The following is an 18,844-nucleotide window of genomic DNA, read 5'->3' as shown; positions in this document are numbered from 1 at the left end:
ATTTTACAGTAAGTTAAACTTCACTGATTCTTACAAGGTTTCCTTTATGCCTAGAATAATAAAAAATGTGTTTCCCTCTCCCCTACTGCCCACCCCTACTCCCACCACACCCTGCTACCACACCACCCCACCCCCCTTCCTATGCCAAAAAAAGAGAAGGTTTAATAGTTGGTAACCAGGCCTCTCTTGTTGCTTTAGTGGCAGAATGGGGAAAATACTCTCAACTATGTCTTTGATAGCTGCTTTAGTTTTTTGTTTCTCAAACTGCTAAAAATTATTTAGAGGTACTGCATGAGCTGCATCCTCAGTCACTTTTACTTCTGGTTTTGTAGTGGACTCGTGAATGTGAACAAAACTGAAAATTGGATTTCTGGTTCTAAAACAATGGACCCTTTTTTCTAGGTGGTGGAGTAGGAAGACAGGGTCTTAGGATGAACATTCTTGTTTTTTAAGGTCATGGCTGAGAAAATACACTGGACCGACTGGAGGCCCATGTAGTTAGGATACTCAGCTTGATACTGTTGCTTTTTCTGTCTGTAAGAAATTTTGGAAAAGCACATTAATACATAATTTACATAATTAATATATAATCTAACTAGGGTTTTTTTCTATTTCTCTTAGAATGGGAGGTATTCCTGCAAAAAACCATAAAGGAGAAAAGCTGCTTCTATTTATGGGTATTATTGATATTCTCCAGTCTTATAGGTAAGTTGAATTTTGAGTTTTCATTGAATAAGCTATTCTGAAGTTACTTATAAATGTGAAAATTTTACAAAGCAGTTCTGATTTTGTTTTTACATGCTTAGGTTAATGAAGAAGCTGGAACATTCTTGGAAAGCTCTTGTTTATGATGGGGTAAGTAGATTTCATTATTTTTTAAACTGCTAATATTTTAGCTAATGGAACTTTGATTTATATTAACCGGAAAAAAGCTAGCTCTGGTATATTTGTAGTCTAACATCACCATGTGGTTTGGGCTGTTTCTGAAATATTCCCAATACATGTTCTGATTTTATTTGTTGAGCTTTCAAAAAAACAACTAATATTATCAGCTTGTCCTTATAACTTACATAAGACCAGCCACTTAGCAGGACATTGATGGATTTGTAACTGAAAAATACACATTGTGTGAAAAAAACACATTTCAAATACTTGGAAGATTTTGCAGCATATAGCTGTATAATTCATAACTCATTATTTCATAAATTGAATACTTAAAAAAAGTTCTAGAAAAATCAACCTTTAAAAGGGAAAAATTGTTATGATTCACTAGTTTTGAGTATGCCTGAAATGTATAATACAGTTCACCTGAGATGTCCAGCTTCTTTCTTGACACTTTGCTTGTGATTTACTTATGGAAAATGTGACTGAGACCTTTTTCAATTTCACAGGACACTGTTTCAGTTCACCGACCAAGTTTTTATGCAGACAGATTTTTAAAGTTTATGAGCACAAGGGTTTTCAAGAAAGTCCAAGGTACGCAAGTAGTGATTTTACTTCTTTAGATATTTTTATTATTATTACTATATAACGCTCCTGCCTTGGCAATAAAATAAGCCTTTCTTCAACATCATGTAGCATTTTCATGACTCCAGTGAAGAAACTAAATTTGGGATAATCAGTTGGGATTATACTCTAATAGTAAAATTACAGAGAATTATTTGCTATGTATTTTTGTCACATCTGGGGCATCTGAAGGTAAAAGAGGTTCCTATATATTAGCATTGATATAAAGATAAATAAGTTTTATGATCTAATGATATGTCCAATCCTCAATCTGGTATTTGTAGGAATATCTACATTGATTTTAATTTATTTAATTTGCAAAAATAAATATTTGTTACATGCTACTGTCAGCATGTTTCAAAAATTAAGTATTCTTCCCTTTAATGTGCATTTTTTCTGTGTTTTATGAAGGAAAAAATATCCAAAGTTGGATATTAATAAAATCTCTTGTCTTTATCACTATCAACCATTTCTAGTTTCCCCCTCTGCCGCGGTCCGAAAGGGGGAAGGGGCCGTGGCACAGCACAGGTTCAGGAGACAAGGTAGGGTGCAGGTAGAATACTTTATTCAAGCGTGCACGGAATTCTTTTTCAGCTCCGGCAGGGAAAGGGCCAGAACATGGGGTGGTGCATGAAACAGACAGGAGGGTGAACAAATCAGGATAGGGACACAGGCAAAAGGGGGAGGAACGTAGGAGGAACCGGGGAAGGAAAGGGCGAATGGAGGCTGTCTCCTCTCTGCAGCCTCTCCAGCCAATAAGCAGGGAAGCAGGGAAGTGGATAAGCCTGGGCATGCCCGGGAGATACAAATTCTGGGGAAACATACAATGTGTATATACATAATAACTGTAAAGTCTGTATCATAAAGTCCTTTCAATTGCTGTACATCTTTTTCCACTTCTGAAATTGTTCCCATTCTGATTCCTAGTCCTTCAAACCCCTCCATTTCTCCTTCCTTCATCTTTTAATTAATTCCCAAGGGTAAGATACATATGACTGTTACCTACTTACAGGGTGATGTGTGCTGGATGTCAGGTGACCACCGAGCCACTCTATCACTCCCCCTCCTCAAATGGACAGGGGAGGAAAATTATAACAAAAGGCTCTTGGGTCCAAATAGGGACAGGGGGAAATCACTCACCAATTGCTGTCACAGGTAAAACTGACTCAACTAAGGGAAATTAGTTTTTTACTAATCAACTCTGAGTAGAGTAATAAGAAATAAAACAAAATCTTAAAAACAGATTCCTCCCCCTCACTTCTTCACAGAGTCTTCCTCTTCCCCCTAAGTGGCACAAACTTTGTCAATGTTAGTCCTTCGATGGCTGAAGTTCTTCACACACTGCTCCAGCGTGGGTCCCACATGGGTTCACAAGTCCCAGCAAACCTTCTCCAGTGTGGGCTCCTTTCTTCTCAGTGTGGGCTCCTTTCTTCTCAGGACCGCAGGTCCTGCCAGGAGCCTGCTTCAGCAGGGGCTCCTCTCCATGTGATCACAGCCTCCTTCATGCATCCACCTGCTGCAGTATGGGCTGCAGATGGATCTTAGCTCCACAATGAACCTCAGTGGGCCGCAGGGGGACAGCTGACTCACCATGGTCTGTGCCATGGGCTGCAGAGGAATCCCTGCTCCAGTGCCTGGAACCCCTCCTTCCCCTCCTTCTGCACTGACCCTGATGTCTGCAGAGTTGTTGTTCTCATGCATTCTCACTTCTCTCCTCCAGCTGTACACACACACCCCCTGCATCTTAAATACACTATCCCAGAGATGCTACTACTCTCACTGATGGGCTCAGCTTTGGCCAATGGCAGGTCCCTCTTGGAGCCAGCTGGCATTTGCTGTATCAGATATGGGGGAACCTTCTGGCAGCTTCTCACAGAAGCCAACCCTGCAGCCCCCTGCCTCTACTACAAAACCTTGCCATTCAAAACCAGTACACAGGGGGGAGAGAAAAAAAAGCAAAGAGAAACCCACCATTGTTACAGAGGGACATTTCTACCAAGGGTTGTCCAAAGGCTTAAGTCTAAGTCTATTGATTAAGTCTAAGTCTAACTATTGATTGTCACTTCTCTCAAACAAAATTAATTTATTTCTATAACTTAAAGTAGACCCTGAAATTGTAGATCCTCTTTAGGCTTTGGGAATGGAGGGAAAGTTGATCCTATGTAGGTGAGTTCTTGTATGTTGTGTTTTAAACCCAATGGGCATCTGAGCCCCAAACAGACAGTCACTCATCCAAGTGGGATGGGGGAGAGATATGGAAGGGTAAAAGTGAGAAAACTCTTAGACTGAGATAAAGATGGTATAATAGGGAGAGCAAAAGCTGTATGTGAAAACAAATTAAATTCAGTTATTCATCCACTCTCATGGGCAGGTAGGTGTTCAGCCATCTCTGGGAAAGTCAGGCTCCATCACATGTAACAGTGACTTAGGAAGACAAATGCCTTAATCGTGAATGTTTACCCCTTGCTCCTGTTTACCCCATCTTATATTGCTCAGCCTGATGCCACATGGTCTGAGATGTCCCTGTGTCAGCTGAGGTCAGCTGTTGGGGCTGTGTCCCCTCACAACTTCTTGTGCACATCCATCTCTTCACTGGCAAGGCAGTGTGAGATACAAGCACTGCTCAACAATAACTAAAACCTTCATGTGCTGCTAATACTGTTTTTGTCACAAATCCAAGACACAGAACCACAGAGCTACTATGAAGGGAATTAAGTCTGTCTCAGCCAAAGCCAGTGCACTGTTTTAAGAGTCCAAACTGCCTACCATGTAGGCATATGAAGTTAGAGTTCAGCAAAAAATACTGGAGAAATAGCTATCACATTTTGTTTCTTGATTCCAAACTGAAATGAACAAATTAATGTTGTCTTATCCGCATGGAGTAAGCAATAGGGATATTTTTTCATAATCTGGGTACAACTACAAAGCAAACCAACAGAATTAGCAAGCGCTCAGGAACAGAGCGCAGACTTGCTGCATTTAGCCTGACTTTGATAATTAACAGGGGAAAATTACCTATCATTCAAGAATACGCATCTTGAACATAAGATCACATGTTCATATCTGTCTTGAATTGTAGTTCCTCTGGGCATGATAAGTTTATTCATACTGCACAAAAAAAAAATAAAAATCCAAGTTTAGAGACTCACCTTGATACAGGCTTCTTCCATCAAAAGTTCAGATGAGTTTTCTTTTCACTTAAATTTTTACCACTGTAAGTCAGTATTTTTCAGGCTGTACTGGCCTTTGTTGCCTGCATGTTGCCTAAAGATAATAACACTTTTCTAAAGATCAGTTGAATTTGTGAAACTCTCACCCTGTCCATGAAAACCAATGTTAGAGACATGGCAGAATAGAATAGCATACATGATTATATCTAAAAGTTCAAGAAAGAAGAGAGAAAACTGATAGTGCAGCAAGAAAGCAGAAGTGTACGTGATAAATATTTTGTGAAATACTAAATAAGAAAAAGAATAGAATAGATGGATGAAAGAAGAGAGCTGAGAGTAGCTGTACTAAAAAGAATTAAGATATTTTAAGTAAAGTGAAGGAATCTTCAGAAAAAAAAGAGAGAATTTTAATTAACCCTAAGTAGTGATTCCCTATATGCATGATATGTTATGACCACTTTTTAGGAAAATAAGTCTTTTTGGGAGTCTTATAAATATTAATGAATTGATGGATAATTTCTCTATGAGTTGATCAAGCTACTGAAAGGAAATTCAGTCTGAAGCATTGCAAGTGCAGAGAAGGATGGTGATGAGGAACAAAAGAGGCCCTGAAAAGCTTGAGAAGTGTACTCATGGGAACCTCATGAGGTTCAACAAAGCCAGCTGCAAGGTGCTGCACTGGATCAGGGCAACCCTCTTTGTCAATACAGTCTGGGGGATGAACAGATTGAGAGCAACCCTGCAGAAAAGGACTTGAAGGTGCTGGTGAATGAGAGGCTGGGCATGACCTGGCAATGTGCACTTGCAGCCCAGAAAGCCACTTGTATACTGGGCTGCATCAAAAGTAACGTGGTCAGCAGGTTGAGGAAGGTGTTTCTGCCCCTCTGCTCTGGTCTGGTGAGACCCTACCTGGAGTGCTGCACCCAGCTCTGGGTTCCCCAGAACAGGAAGGACATCAACCTGTTGGAGCGAGTCCAGAGGAGGCCACCAAGATGATTAGAAGGATGGAGCACCTCTTCTGTAAAATCAAGCTAGGTGTTGTTCAGTTCAGAGAAGAGAAGGTTCTGGGAGGACCTTGTAGCAGCATTCCAGTACCTAAAGGAGGCTTACAAGAAGACTTTTTACAAGGCCATGTAGTGGCAGGGCAAGAAAGAATGGCATTAAGCTGAAGGAGGGTAGATTTAGATTAGATATTAGGAAGAAGTTCTTTACAGTGAGGGTGGTGAGGCACTAGAATACGTTCCCCGGAGAAACTGGGGATGCTCTATCCCTGGAGTTGTTCAAAGCCAGGTTGGATGGGGCTCTGAGTGGTCTAGTGGAAGGTGTCCCTGCCTGTGTCGATGGGGTTGGAACTAGATGATCTTTAAGATCCCTTCCAACATAAGCCATTCTATAACAACTGCGGAGATGAACTCAGGATGTTTGCAGTAGGGCAGGCTATAGGGAAGACGTAATAAATATATTGGCAAGGCAAAAAGGAGGTTTGATGTGGTCCAGGCTGTTCTTTGGGGAAAAGCTGTTCTGATTACGTGAGCACTGAGGTTCACCTTACAGTAAGACATACAGATCACCTGTTTTAAATACTGTGCATACATACTAACTTACTGCTTTACTACCAGATTATTTTTTAAACCTGTAGAGGTGATGCTGAAATTGCACCTTCTTTTGTCTTTCTTACTAATAAGGGCTGTTTGTGCTTACCCTCTAGCAAAGAGTGTTTTCTGACTTTTAAGTTTTTTTATGAAGCAGAGTACTTGACAAATAAATATAAACTGGTGGGCTAGAACTATCTAGTTTATAAAGGAACTTGTACTTAAAAATGAATCCTGGTTAGCAGATCCGTAATCCTGCTCATGGAACAAGATTTGCTTTAGAGTTGAATGTCAGTATGGAATGGACACTTGGCTCAAATATTACAGGAGGAGTATTGAGCATATGGTATTGTATTAAACTGATAGAATATTTTTCAAATATTTTTACTAGTATTATACTGGTCTCTTAAGTTTTTCATTAGTTATCGGAGTGAGAAACAAGTCTATGCGGATAGAGGGAGAACAAAACACGAATGCTAGAACTAAATGAGATTTAAGGGAAAAAGAATGACTACAAGAATGACTATCATAAATTAATGATTTAAGGTTTAAATGTTAAATCCTTCAGAAAAGACTTATTAATATGAAAATATGAAAATAAAAGAATCTGATGTGATAAAACAAAATATGAAACAAAATTCAGCTGAAATGAGGAAGAAGCCTCCTGAGACTCAGTCCTCTTTAAGTAATAGAATAATTTTGCCAGAGAATTGGTAGGAGCTCTGTTGTCTGAGACAATACTCAAAGGAATTCCTCTGCATTTATAAAAAGTAAGGAGTATCTACTTTTTACTACTTGATACTTCTGTCTGTTTGACAAAATAAATACCATATATGTTTCCTCAACATTTGAGTCTTTTTTTTCTAGTTCTGTCTAATTCTGACTGCTAGATTTTTTTCAGTACAAGACACAATCTGTTCTGTATTTGAAAGCTACAATGCACAATTAAAGGATATCATGCCTAATTTTCTCTCTTATCTTAATTCATCTGTCTCATTTTTCCAGGCTATTAACCTGTCTTAATATCCCACTCTTATTGATCTACTCTGCATACAGGGCTATTAATCTACCCTTATACAAATTAGTGGTTGGAATGCATGATCATTCTTTTATAAAATAAAGAATTGAGAGTGTTCCTGCCTTCAGGAACATTATTTCTAAACTTGGAGTCTGACATTTCCGTTTAAACACTTAAGCACTATTCTGAATCTGTGCTTTTTCCTCTAGTGCGCAGAACAACCCTGCATAAATAACAAGAAAAACTTAAAAAGCAGATTCAGCCTTGGGCAGAGACTAGCTCAGCAGCTATCTACTATGCTCTTTATTAACAATGTCCTGGAACTATGCATCTGATTTTTTCTTCAGTCTTTAGCCAAGAGGCCTTGGTGCTTTTGATTTTAACTTTGTAGTAAAGCACAGTATAAAGTGTTACAGTGCATCTGAAGTAACCTTGCAGCCAATCCATGGAGGTCAGCAGCCAAGAGCTGAAAAACATTAGATGAATTAGCTGGCATACTTCTGGAGAAGAACTACAAATGGTCAGTTCCTCGAGTTTAATTCAAAATGCTATTTTAGGTTGGTGGGCCCTGGTACAGGGCCTAAAGGAGATGGTAATTCCTGAATGCACAGCCCATCAATGTTTTAGAAATGTTTATTGTGCCCAAAGAAGATGTTTGATATGTGTCTGAAGAGGAAATTCTGCAGTTTCATTATATAGCAGTAGTTCACAGCTCAAGGAAATAATGTAACCTTTCAGAATACTCCAAATGTGTTTTCAGTTTTCTTGTCTTCTTTTTTTTCTGTATCATTCTGTCTGTGATTACATGGTCTGATACTTCATAGAAGTTATCTAACTTAGTGATGTCAGTGACTTGACTTTTATTGTCCTATAATGAGAAGTAAGAAACCCCAGAAAAAGACAAAAGTGATGAAGTAACAATGCCTTTTGCTCTGGTTTTAATATAATGTTTGCTAAGTGGGTTTTTATGTGGTCATGTTCTTCATCTGTATTCAGAAACTAGCTTTTATAGATGGCTTACTTTTCTATACGCTGTTAAAAATGTGCAAGGACATAAGATGACATAACTCAACACCTGTATTCATTTGGTAATGCAGCTTTAAAGTCTTCACCTTCAAAGAAACGGTGCAATTCCATCACAGCTCTAAAGGCAGCATCACAAGAAGTAGTGTGTGCAGTTAGCCAGGAGTGGAAGGATGGAAAGCGTGGCATTCTTGGTGAAGGACAAAGCTATGCTAGCCTTGATGAAGAAGGTACTCTCTCTCAAATCAACAGCCTAAACAATGTGATAACATTCTGATAAATGAGCCCTGGCAGCATGAGAACAATCCCAGAACTTAGAAAAATTCATTAGATACTTATACCTTGCTTTGATATTTGACCTTTGAGTTGCTCTGTATTTTGCTGAATGTAGTGGTTAGCAGCTGAAATTAACCCTGTAACACAAAAGACTGGGGGTATGGGTGCATAAATATTACTATCTCATCAATTCAAACATTAAGAATCTTCAAGAAACTGGTGAGAGCACTATGGGACTCCATATGCTTGCATCAAGATTCTTGGATTCAAATTGAAATTAAATTTGTTAATGTTGTTCTTTATTTCTGTGTATGCAGTACTAGGTTCACACCACCGTCCAGATCTAGTGCCAAGCACTCCATCTCTGTTTGAAGCAGCTTCCTTGGCAACCACAATTTCTTCTTCTTCCTTGGATGTAGATGAGCATTATCAACGTGATCAACCTATGCTCTATTCTAGCAGGTAAAGGCTTTATATGCAGTAGAGGATTCCCCACTATTTCACTGAATATCTGACAGTGTGTTCAGTGGAAAGGGGCTCTTTAAAAGAAAAGAAACAGAGGAGACAAGCATTTCTCTAGCTCAGTCTTGAACCTCTCCAGTGAAGGAGTGGGGCCACAAGCACGTAGGATTTATCATGTATTTGTTTGTTATTATATGTATTGTAATTGGGAGGGTAAAAAAATAGAAAGTGTGAACACAGCAAAAGATGTTATATGAATTTTTTGTCATGTTCCAAAACTAAATAGGATATTAAAAACTTGCTTCGGCCTTAATCTGAACCATAAACCAAACTACATTAAGGTCAGTGTAGGAAGTACTTCTTGTGACTTGTCTGCAGCCTAAAACAGGCTGCAGGGAAAGGGAAACTTCTTTCAAGTTGTTCTTTCTGAATGTACAGTGCTGAATGGTCTGCTTTAAATTCTTCCATAAGAACCATTTTCTGAAGTGAATTTCAATGAAACTTTATCCATGGGTGTGATTAGAGCTTGTCTGATTTTAATCCAGGAAGGATAAAACCAGGAAAGTCTCAAAAAAAGTTGTGCAGATGCTTGTGAGCTAGCTTGAATATGATTTGAGTTGTGTTAGAATCTGCTTCCACCATGACTGTCCAATACCATGCTTAAGCCAGTAAGTCCTGCTGTGAGATTTTCTCTGCATGTGCCTGTATGCTCCCTTGTGCACCTGAGGTGTGCTGTGTTTTGTCATCTTGCCTGCTTGTGGATCTCTTTACTGTGTGCTGCAGAACAGCCATTTCTTTGCCTGTTTTTGTCAAGAAAGGTAGCCACTGTGAACTCAAGTATCTTGAATTTTGTTTGGAATAATTTGGAATCCTGAACTAATCAATGTATAAATTTGATACAATTACTCATTTGCCAAGGTGTAGTTGTTTACTTTAAACTGCATTTTATCCAAAAAGATCAAAAGTGATATTAAAAGCAATCTTGAGGCAGTAGGATTTTACCTCCTGTTAAATATTTACCAACTGCATTTTCATAAAAAGTAAAATGACTTGCACCATTACTTGATGAAAGTGATATTTACAGCTTCCACTTTCATTAAGTTGAAATAAATCTCACTGATGTGGCATTTTCCACAGGGCTGATGGTTTGCTGTGGAATTTCAGAATGAGGTGTTGTTTAGGGGTGTAACAAAGATGAAATTTTAATTACAGAACCAAAATGCCTCTACACAAGCTTTAGGAAATAAAACTACTAATGAATAAGCACTAGAAGAAATAGAGCTTGTTCAGTTCAATTTCTCTCAAAAGTTAGCTGTAGGACTTCAACATTCCATGATCTTTTACTAAGTTTTTTCTTTAAAAGAAATAAAGTTGTAGAGTACTGGGGGGTTTTATTTGTTTTAAGTATCAAATAAAACTACAGAGATGCTTTGTATTAACATCAGTCAGGAAAAGAGAACTGCAGAGTTGTCTGAATAAAGAGTTCAGATTTACTGCAAATAAAACATTTCAAATATTCTTTACTCTCCATAAATTAACTGTAGAGAAAAGCTATGAGTAAGTCCATGATATTTTCCTGTATAGATGCTCCAAAATAATTCTAAAGTAAATAAAGTTTTTAGCAGGTCTACACTTCGATTGTATGTTTGGACTTGTTTACTTTCCAGTTGTGATTCAGTCAATGGAATAGCCTCTAATGTAGTACATGTTGCCAGCTGTGTGACTATTATATGCATCCTTACCTTACAAAATCAGATTGTAACGGTAGTGCTGGCAGTCCAGGTATGCATACTTTTAATTCAAGTACAAGAGGACGTGTTCTCTAACACAGCAGACCTTGCACCGCCACTCACAGATGTGTGGCTCTATCCATGTCTTCTGTCAAAACATCTTACCCTATAGCCAACAGATCCGCTGTGGGGGTTTACCAACTAACAGCTTTGCTGGTCTAGATGTGCTCTCTTCAGCTGGGGTTTGGTGACAGTTCTTTCTCCTCATCAAGTAGTAGTGCATGTCACAATCTCAGTTTGTAGAATTCATGAGGATTAGCTTCCCTGTGATAGCTCGTAGCTTTCTTTTAGGAGTTAAGAAAGCTGCTAAGCATGCTCAGTATTGAACTAATTTCCACGAGATGAGTCTAGGCATTTCCAGTTTTGTACCCAACACTGCTTCCTTTGTCAGTGCAGGAAGGTCCTTCCTTCTGGGCACTAAATAATGTATCCATCTGAAGTTTTTTATTTATGTTTTTATGATTCACTGGAGGAACTTCAGTTCTCCCATGAGAAAAGCTAGCAGGAAAACAAAACCACCAAAAAACCCATGCTGCGATGATGTATTAAATTGTAGATATCTGAGGTATTTCTTGCTGGACTTCTGCTTTTGAACATTAGAAAATTGTGTGATGCAGGATTTGTAATTTTTGCCATTTTTCTCTGATAAACAGAAAGCTTGGAGCAGTCTTTGAAACAAAGCCTGAATTAAAGATTTGTTTACAAATGTGAGCCTGCTTTCAATCTTTAAATATGTAATTGACTATCACATTCTGCTTTATTATGTAATAGAAGCATCTTCATCTGTGTTTTTCCTCGTCCTTCAAAGTGACCTAGGACAAAGTAGAGAGTACACAAATTTGCCTGTGACTTGTCAGAAGTTTCTGGTTTAGGGTAATAAGAGGAGATAATCCTGTGTACATAGTAATAATGTGATATTTGTACAGCTCCTTGACTCCTGTTAATACTAGTGAGCGGTATGTGCCCATACCAGTCAGAAGATAGATGCTGTCGTTTGCCTTATTAAAAAGAGAGCAGTAATACTTTTGGATACCTTAAGTACACACCATATTTTATATTTGGGTTTTTTTTCAGAATTACCCTCTGTTGCTATCATCCATGAATGTAATCCTTCCTCAAGGAGAGGGAAATGGCTCTTAACATAAGAAAGGAGATCAGCATCATCTCTCCTTGAGGGTGCTCAGCTCTCACAGTAGAAAGTGAAGAACTGCTGCTGCCAATGAGGTTGAGCAGGCAGAGGTGACTTGCTGAGCCAGGGCTGGCTCCTGAGGCTGCATCTTGTGAGGAGTGTTTTTGTAGACCTGTCTTGGTACAGATTAGAACTAGCGTAACTAATTGGTAGATAATGCTGAGCAGCATTTGGGGAGTTGTGATTAAAGTGAAAAAGAGAAACTGAGCAGCAGTCATAAGCATACAGTGTTTTTCCAGGCTGCAAGCTGATTATTTTTCACCAAATTATTCCTCAGTCCTTGAACAGTTAGAGGAAACTCAAGGTGCTATCCAAGCAGTGTGAACAAGAAATTAGTAAAAGTATGAATGAAGGAGTAGTGGGGAAGGGAAAATGGCTGTATTTTTCAGCACAAAAAGAACTTGATCTAAAAAAGGGAAGGAAAAGGGGAAAAAAAGGAGAAATGTGACATGTTACTCAGCAAATGTAGGCTTTTTTTTTTGTCAGAAGACAGCTGGTTTCCATTCCATGAAGCTGCTTCTCTCAGTCAAGTGGTTCTGTCGTAAGCAATGTCAAGTAAGAGAACAGAATTGACCATTTATTGCTTCTATTAATACATATGCTTCTATTAATACAATGCACCTGCTCTGTAAACACCACTTCCTTGCAAAGCTGTACCAATTACATTACGCTCTTGTTCTTCTCCCACTTTTCCTCCTGAACTTTTGGCTGCAAGTGTCCTGTGTCTGCATGAAAAAGTCCACTGTTACTGTGCTAATTGCCAAATCTTTCTTCTCTATTTTGAATTAAGAAAGGGTGCCAAAATTTATATCATTTGTAATGTGGAAGTAACATAATTTGAAATTAATGAAATTATGTCACATTTACTATGACAGTTTCATTCTTTAAATAAATATAGGAGTTCAGGAACAGCATTACTTTCTGATAAAATTTTAGTTAATGCAAAAATAAAAACTGTGGTTTGTCTGTGTTAGTCAAATAGAGCTTCCAGTTATCTAGCCATTGCCAAAACATTTATATTTGTTCATTTACATTCCTTTTTTTCAAGTATTTGAAGATTTTTATGTTTAAGAGAGAAACTTACTTTTAAATTTTCAGCTATGACTGAGCTCTCTGTAACTTTGATTTCTGGTTGATTTAGTCTCCCTTCTCTTTGCAGTAAAGGGTTACCTTCAAGTTCAACATTCACTTTGGAAGACAGTGCCATCTATTTGACTTCAGAACACAGCACATTGGAAATGGAAAATGATAATGCTTCAGTTTTGGATGTCTACTTAGTAAGTTGTCAAACAGTTTCTCCTGTAATTTCTTTAACTCAGGCTCAGAAAGTGACTAAAATACCTGCTTAACTTCAAGATCCAGAGGTTCATTGAGGTATTTTTCAGATGAAACATATGCTTAAGTACCCCACCAAAGCAAATCCCTACAGAATCTATGTACCTATTAACCATTGTGTTAATAATGAAGTATGCCAAAATGCCTTTCGGTTTTTCTCTAATTGTAGGAGTTTCTTTCCTGTTATTTGTTTTCCATTTGAGGGGGAAAAAAAAAAACACATGAAAATCCAAACCAAAACCAATAATATCTTTCCTCTTCATGTTGAATACTCCATGTTGAACTGGTTGCATTCTTTATTTTTCTTATCTCTAGTTACCTAATCTTTGTTTTAAGAAATCCAGAATATCTTAGAATCATAAAACAGCGCAGGTTGAAGGGACCTCAAGAGATCATCTGGTTCAACCTTTCCTGGAAAAGGGAGCCTAGATAAGATTATCTAGTACCCCATTGCATTCCATCTTGAAAACCTCCAGCAATGGGGAGTCTACCACAGCCCTGCAGATGTTTTTCCAGTGATTAATTATTTGTCCAGAAGAAAATTTTCTTCTGTTGAGATGAAACATGTTTGTATCTGATCTTTCGTCGAGATGAAACGTTTGTCACATTTTTTTCTCTGTAGGCTGTATCACTGATTTTTTTTTCTTCTTTTTAGCCAGCAACACTTGAATATCTATAGTACTCACTTACTACTAATTTAATAGTCCAGCACACTTAGGAAAGTTGTTGTCTGTCCTGCCTCCATTGAAACAAGACAGTAGCAAGTACCAGTGGTCAATTATATGTAGAATTGACTTAGTTAACTGTGAACTCAAGTAGCCCATTAGATCAGCCTATGCCTGTAAGACTTGTGTTAATTGGGCTCACTGCTGATCTAATGTTGACCAAAATGGTCTGTTAAGAGGGACTCAAAAACCCTGAAATGAACAAATGACTAATCACACACAACTTAACCTTGCTAGCACATTGGCTGACTTAAATGAACTATGCTTTTAACTAAAGAACTTGAGGGTAGGATCCAGAGCTGTAACAGTAACACCTATACACTCATAAACAACAGCAAGGATGCACATCTAGGTGTACTAGAATAGTGGGGAATACTTCCCAACACTTTACAAAGGCAAGAACCCTGAGTCCAACCACCTCAAGCACATGTATATCAGTGCATGAAGTCTGGGCAACAAAGAGGAAGAACTGCAGCTCCATGCCCAGTCTGAGTTATGATGTGATAGGAATCACAGGATCTTGATGGGAAGACTCACATGGTTGGAAGAACACAATGGATGTCTACAAACTCTTTTGAAAAGATGGGGAGAGGAGATGGAGTTGCACTTCATAAAAAAAAAGAGAAATCTGAGTGTAGGAAGGTAAGCTGTGGAGACCACAAAAGGTCTATAAAATGCCTTAAGAGAATATTATGTTAGGTATATGTTACTGGCCTTCCAACCAGATGACAAAGCCAACAAAACTTCACTTTGTCTCTTCAAGCAAGTATTGAGCCAACAGAACCTGGGCATCACAGGTGACTTTGATTACCCAGAGATTTGCTGGGAGAACAGTACAGCAATGCGCAAATTGTCCGTGAGGTTCTTGAAATACATGAGGTCTGCATCCTGCTACAGGTGCTGGTCATGCTTAGTAGGAACAGTGTGTTGCTAGGTTTACTGCTCACAAAATGAAGACATACTTGACAACATAACTTCAAATCATAACCTTGGATGCAGCAATCACAACATTGTGGAGTTTAAGGTCCTGCTAAGCATAGTGAAGACCAGTAGTAGGATAAAGGCCTTGGATTTTAGACATGCCAGCTTCAGTATACTCAGAGCCCAGATGAGAGGGCTTTAATGGGAAGCATGTGTGAAGAGCAAAGCAATATGTGAGTGCTAGGAGTTTTTAAGAAACAGTCTCAGTGCTTGTCAGGCTGCACAGGGAATACTGTGTCCAGCTCTGGTCCGCACAATTAAAAAACACATGTGGACAGATTGAAGAGGGTATAAAGGAGTGCCACAAAGAGATCAAAGATATGGAGAACGTGCCATTTGAGGAAAGACTGAAAGAGTTAGGTCTTACTTACTTGATAATCTCATCCAGGCTCCCTTTTCTGCAAAAGGTTGGACTAGATGGTCTCTTGCAGTCCCTTCAGCCTGGGCTGTTCTGTAGTTCTCTTGGCCCCATTTAAACAGTGAAACCATTTGTTGCTGACAGCTTTTGAATTTAGTTTATAAAACAACAATCTTGTTTATCACTAACACTGCTTAGCACTGTGAAGTAGTTCTTTTTGGGTTTGAAGTCTGTAGTGTGGATGGTGGAATGCTCTGAAATTCCAGTGACAGACATAGGTAATAATATAATGGCCAGTCTTCACGAGCGAAGATTTGGGAAAGGTCATTAACCCTTCGAGCCTGCGCAGTGGATTTTTTAGGTGAGACCCAGTGTGCGCTGAACTGAGCCCACCCTTTAATCCTGAGGTTCATCTGCCGGGGCCGAGCAAGCTTGGACAGTGGCAGTGAGGTCCTCAGGACGTAGGTTTGTTTAGAGTGACCTTCTCTTAGATGGATTGCCTCACAGGGCTAACGAGCTCCATCTGCCCAGGGGGCTGGGAATCAAACCCAGGTCGCAGCGGTGAGAGTCCTGCACCCTAACCACTAGACCACCAGGGGCCCCAACAGACATAGTTAATACCTTCTCTAAAGCTGTCTGTATGAGTTTCAGGTGTGATGGTGATCTCTTTAGTTAGTTTTTGGCTTGTAAAACATTCATTACTATTATGTTTGGGAGACTGCAGTAAGTGTCTGTGTATTCCACTGATGAATTATCAGCAGAAAAATAATTAAAACCCAACTCTGGATGTTATACAAATACCCAGTGTTTATTCACCTTAGCAAAGGTCTGAAAGTATAAATAGGTCTTAAGTGGAGAGAATTATAGATGCTTCTTCTGACCTAGCAACACTTTTCTCTGCATCCTGAAAAAAAAACAAAACCCAAAATTCAATAATCAGGGTAGTGGCACATACTTGAACTGTCTAGGTATGCAACAGCTGACAGCTTCAAGAAAACTGGATACCATGGCTAAGCACATCTTATGTCTTAAGTGGCAAATTCATCTTGAGCAGTTACTTACCCCTGCCTTCTCTCTCTTGTCCCACACACTGTATGGATGCTATTTAACTGTTTTGAGATTGCTGTGGAAGTGAGCTGTAATTTAATCACATGTACCCTGTATCTATCCTGAGGTGTTTGTGGAAAAAAAAGGAATAATATACTGTTTTTTCTACTAATCTGTTTCTTCCTAATGCCCCGCAATACCCTTCAGTGGATCCAGAAACAACAATTAGCCTCTGTTTGGGAAAACCTGATGATACTAAAGTATTATCAGTTATAAAGTGGTGTTTGTTATCAGTTTGATTCAGTAGTGCTGAGAAGAAGGCAGATTTTTTTTTGTAGGAGGATGATTAAATGCATGCTAGAAGAAAAAGATGCATGTTTTTGAGAACACTAGCCCAATCATTGCTAATGTGTGTCTCAAAAATAAAGCAAATCAATGATGTCTGCATTAGCTGATCTAAACCTCAATAGAAAAGGTTACAAGGTACATTTTGACCTTTTAAAAGCATGAGGAGAAAAATTTAGCTTTTAATGGCGTTCCCAGATTTTCCTTTAACTCTGTAATTAATAAGCCTTGTCTGTGTTTCTATTACAAGGCAAACTGCTGTAGTCTTACCCACTATATATTATAATGAAAAATATCTTAACTTGCTTAATTTCAGTCATCACTAATCCTTTGATGTCTTTGCCTCCTGCTTTGAAATGCTAAACTTCTCAGACAAATTTTCATCCTCTAGTAAATTAAGAGCTATGAATTTCTGGTCCCCTGACTGCAAAAGAAAAGAAAAAAAAATTGTCATAAAATTACATATTGTTAATTTACTATAAAAACAGCTTTAAAATGGCATTTTCTGAACAGTGTTATGGGGAAATTCAGACAGTCAAGTAAGGTAGGGTGGAACAGAGGTTGTAAAAGCAAAGGTTTCTCTTACAACTCAGAGTATTTAGAAATAGAGGTTGCCAGGAAAGGCTCACAAAATTTGTATATAATTTAGAAGTTACTGCCACTGTAGTTAGGGATCAATAAGGGATCAGTAAAATAAAATAAAGGAATAACTAGTGATGAGCAAGCCCAGTGTATTTGGAGTCTGGTTAGTGTATCTATGATTTGCATCAGATGAATTGTGTAGGTCATACTATTACATTTAAAATTACTTAGGTAGTGGGTTGTGTGCAAATGCCAGTTTTATTACAGAATTTGAAAGTATTAAAACATTGCTGGAGATTAATTTTGTATTTTAAAGCTGCTGTAGATGCAAGGTAATCAGGTTTATAAATATTGATCTATAAAATGCCTGTTTAGAAACTGTCAAAATTGTCTGACTCTTCTTACTCTTCAGTGCTCCTTTTCTTCTGTACTCACTCCCATATTTTCAATTAAATTCTAGTCATGGTTTAGTTTTCTTCAGGGTGCTGTTGTGGAATAATAAGTGCAGCTGAAATTAAAGCAGTTCCCAGACAGGATACATGTAAAAACAAGCTAAAAGCTGTACATCACACTGTGCAGCATACCTCAAATTTTGCTATGTTGTTCTTTAAGGAGGCTTCAGTTTCTCTGCCTCAGCATTTACTCTGAAGATACTGATGGCAAAACACAGTGGACTGAACCTGAATTCTGGGACTATGGGAAAGGAATTAAGGCGTCCTTGCTTACAGACATTCTTATCCCTGAGAGCATACTAATCTTAGAATGTTACATGCCCATAATGGAACCAATCAAGCACTCTCCTCAAAATAGAATCTTGTTTAAGGCTGAAGGGGGCAAACCTACTTGTTTTATGCAGTGAAGTTAACTGCTCTTTTCCTCTGTTATCTATCCTGTTATTTATCCCTGTATTCATCTATGCATGATCCTAAAAAGAAAAGAGGCCTATGTCTCTCATACAACTGAAGCCTGGTGTGATGTGAAAAAAAAATGGACACTTGAATGTAGTTTGGCAGAGGTGTTCTTGTAGAAGCAACATTATGTAAAAAGGAACATTTCAGTCACTCTTGCATAAAAATCAGACATGGGAATTATATGCTTGGTTAGATTAAAAAGGTACCAATTCAGATTACAAGCAATATGTTGCCTGAGTAAGCCAAGTGCTAAAATGCCAGCACATATTGTCACTGAACTACATGTTCTCATGCCTGGAGCTTTTAAAGCACCTTATGAGGTAATCAATCAGCTCAAAAACATACCCATGGAAAGAGAACTGGAGCACAAAAATGCTCCAATACAAAAAGACTCAAGTAGGCTCAAACACTGTAAATCCATTATATACTCAATGTGAGACATCTGAGAAAGTGATTATAGGAATGCATCCTGTAGTGTCATTTGTGCATTATTTATCATTTTAGACCAAAGTGCTATGGCCAAAATCAGTTGTA

The 18,844-nt window shown here is 38.4% G+C and overlaps 2 protein-coding genes across 4 annotated transcripts in view; both read left to right on the top strand.

Moving 5' to 3' along the window:
• The window catches only part of HACD4 (3-hydroxyacyl-CoA dehydratase 4), a 186,710-nt gene that overhangs the window by 38,745 nt on the left and 129,121 nt on the right, over window positions 1–18,844 (top strand). The gene's annotated exons all lie outside the window — the stretch shown is intronic.
• The window catches only part of PIP5K1B (phosphatidylinositol-4-phosphate 5-kinase type 1 beta), a 108,876-nt gene that overhangs the window by 87,327 nt on the left and 2,705 nt on the right, over window positions 1–18,844 (top strand). For 2 of the 3 annotated variants that reach the window (XM_017806085.1, XM_017806084.1), the window contains 7 exons: window positions 622–705; window positions 807–855; window positions 1,392–1,476; window positions 1,983–2,048; window positions 8,384–8,539; window positions 8,903–9,047; window positions 13,186–13,303. In XM_017806085.1, coding sequence (XP_017661574.1) covers window positions 622–705; window positions 807–855; window positions 1,392–1,476; window positions 1,983–2,048; window positions 8,384–8,539; window positions 8,903–9,047; window positions 13,186–13,303 — 703 coding nt within the window. The remainder of the gene's footprint in view (window positions 1–621; window positions 706–806; window positions 856–1,391; window positions 1,477–1,982; window positions 2,049–8,383; window positions 8,540–8,902; window positions 9,048–13,185; window positions 13,304–18,844) is intronic. The other variant, XM_017806086.1, reaches the window with a different exon arrangement.

The sequence above is a fragment of the Lepidothrix coronata genome, unplaced genomic scaffold (assembly GCF_001604755.1).
Source record: "Lepidothrix coronata isolate B3197 unplaced genomic scaffold, Lepidothrix_coronata-1.0 Scaffold14, whole genome shotgun sequence".
Taxonomy (NCBI): Eukaryota; Metazoa; Chordata; class Aves; order Passeriformes; family Pipridae; genus Lepidothrix; species Lepidothrix coronata.
The sequence above is the reverse complement of the archived record's forward strand: the minus strand, read 5'-3'. Positions and strand labels throughout refer to the sequence as shown.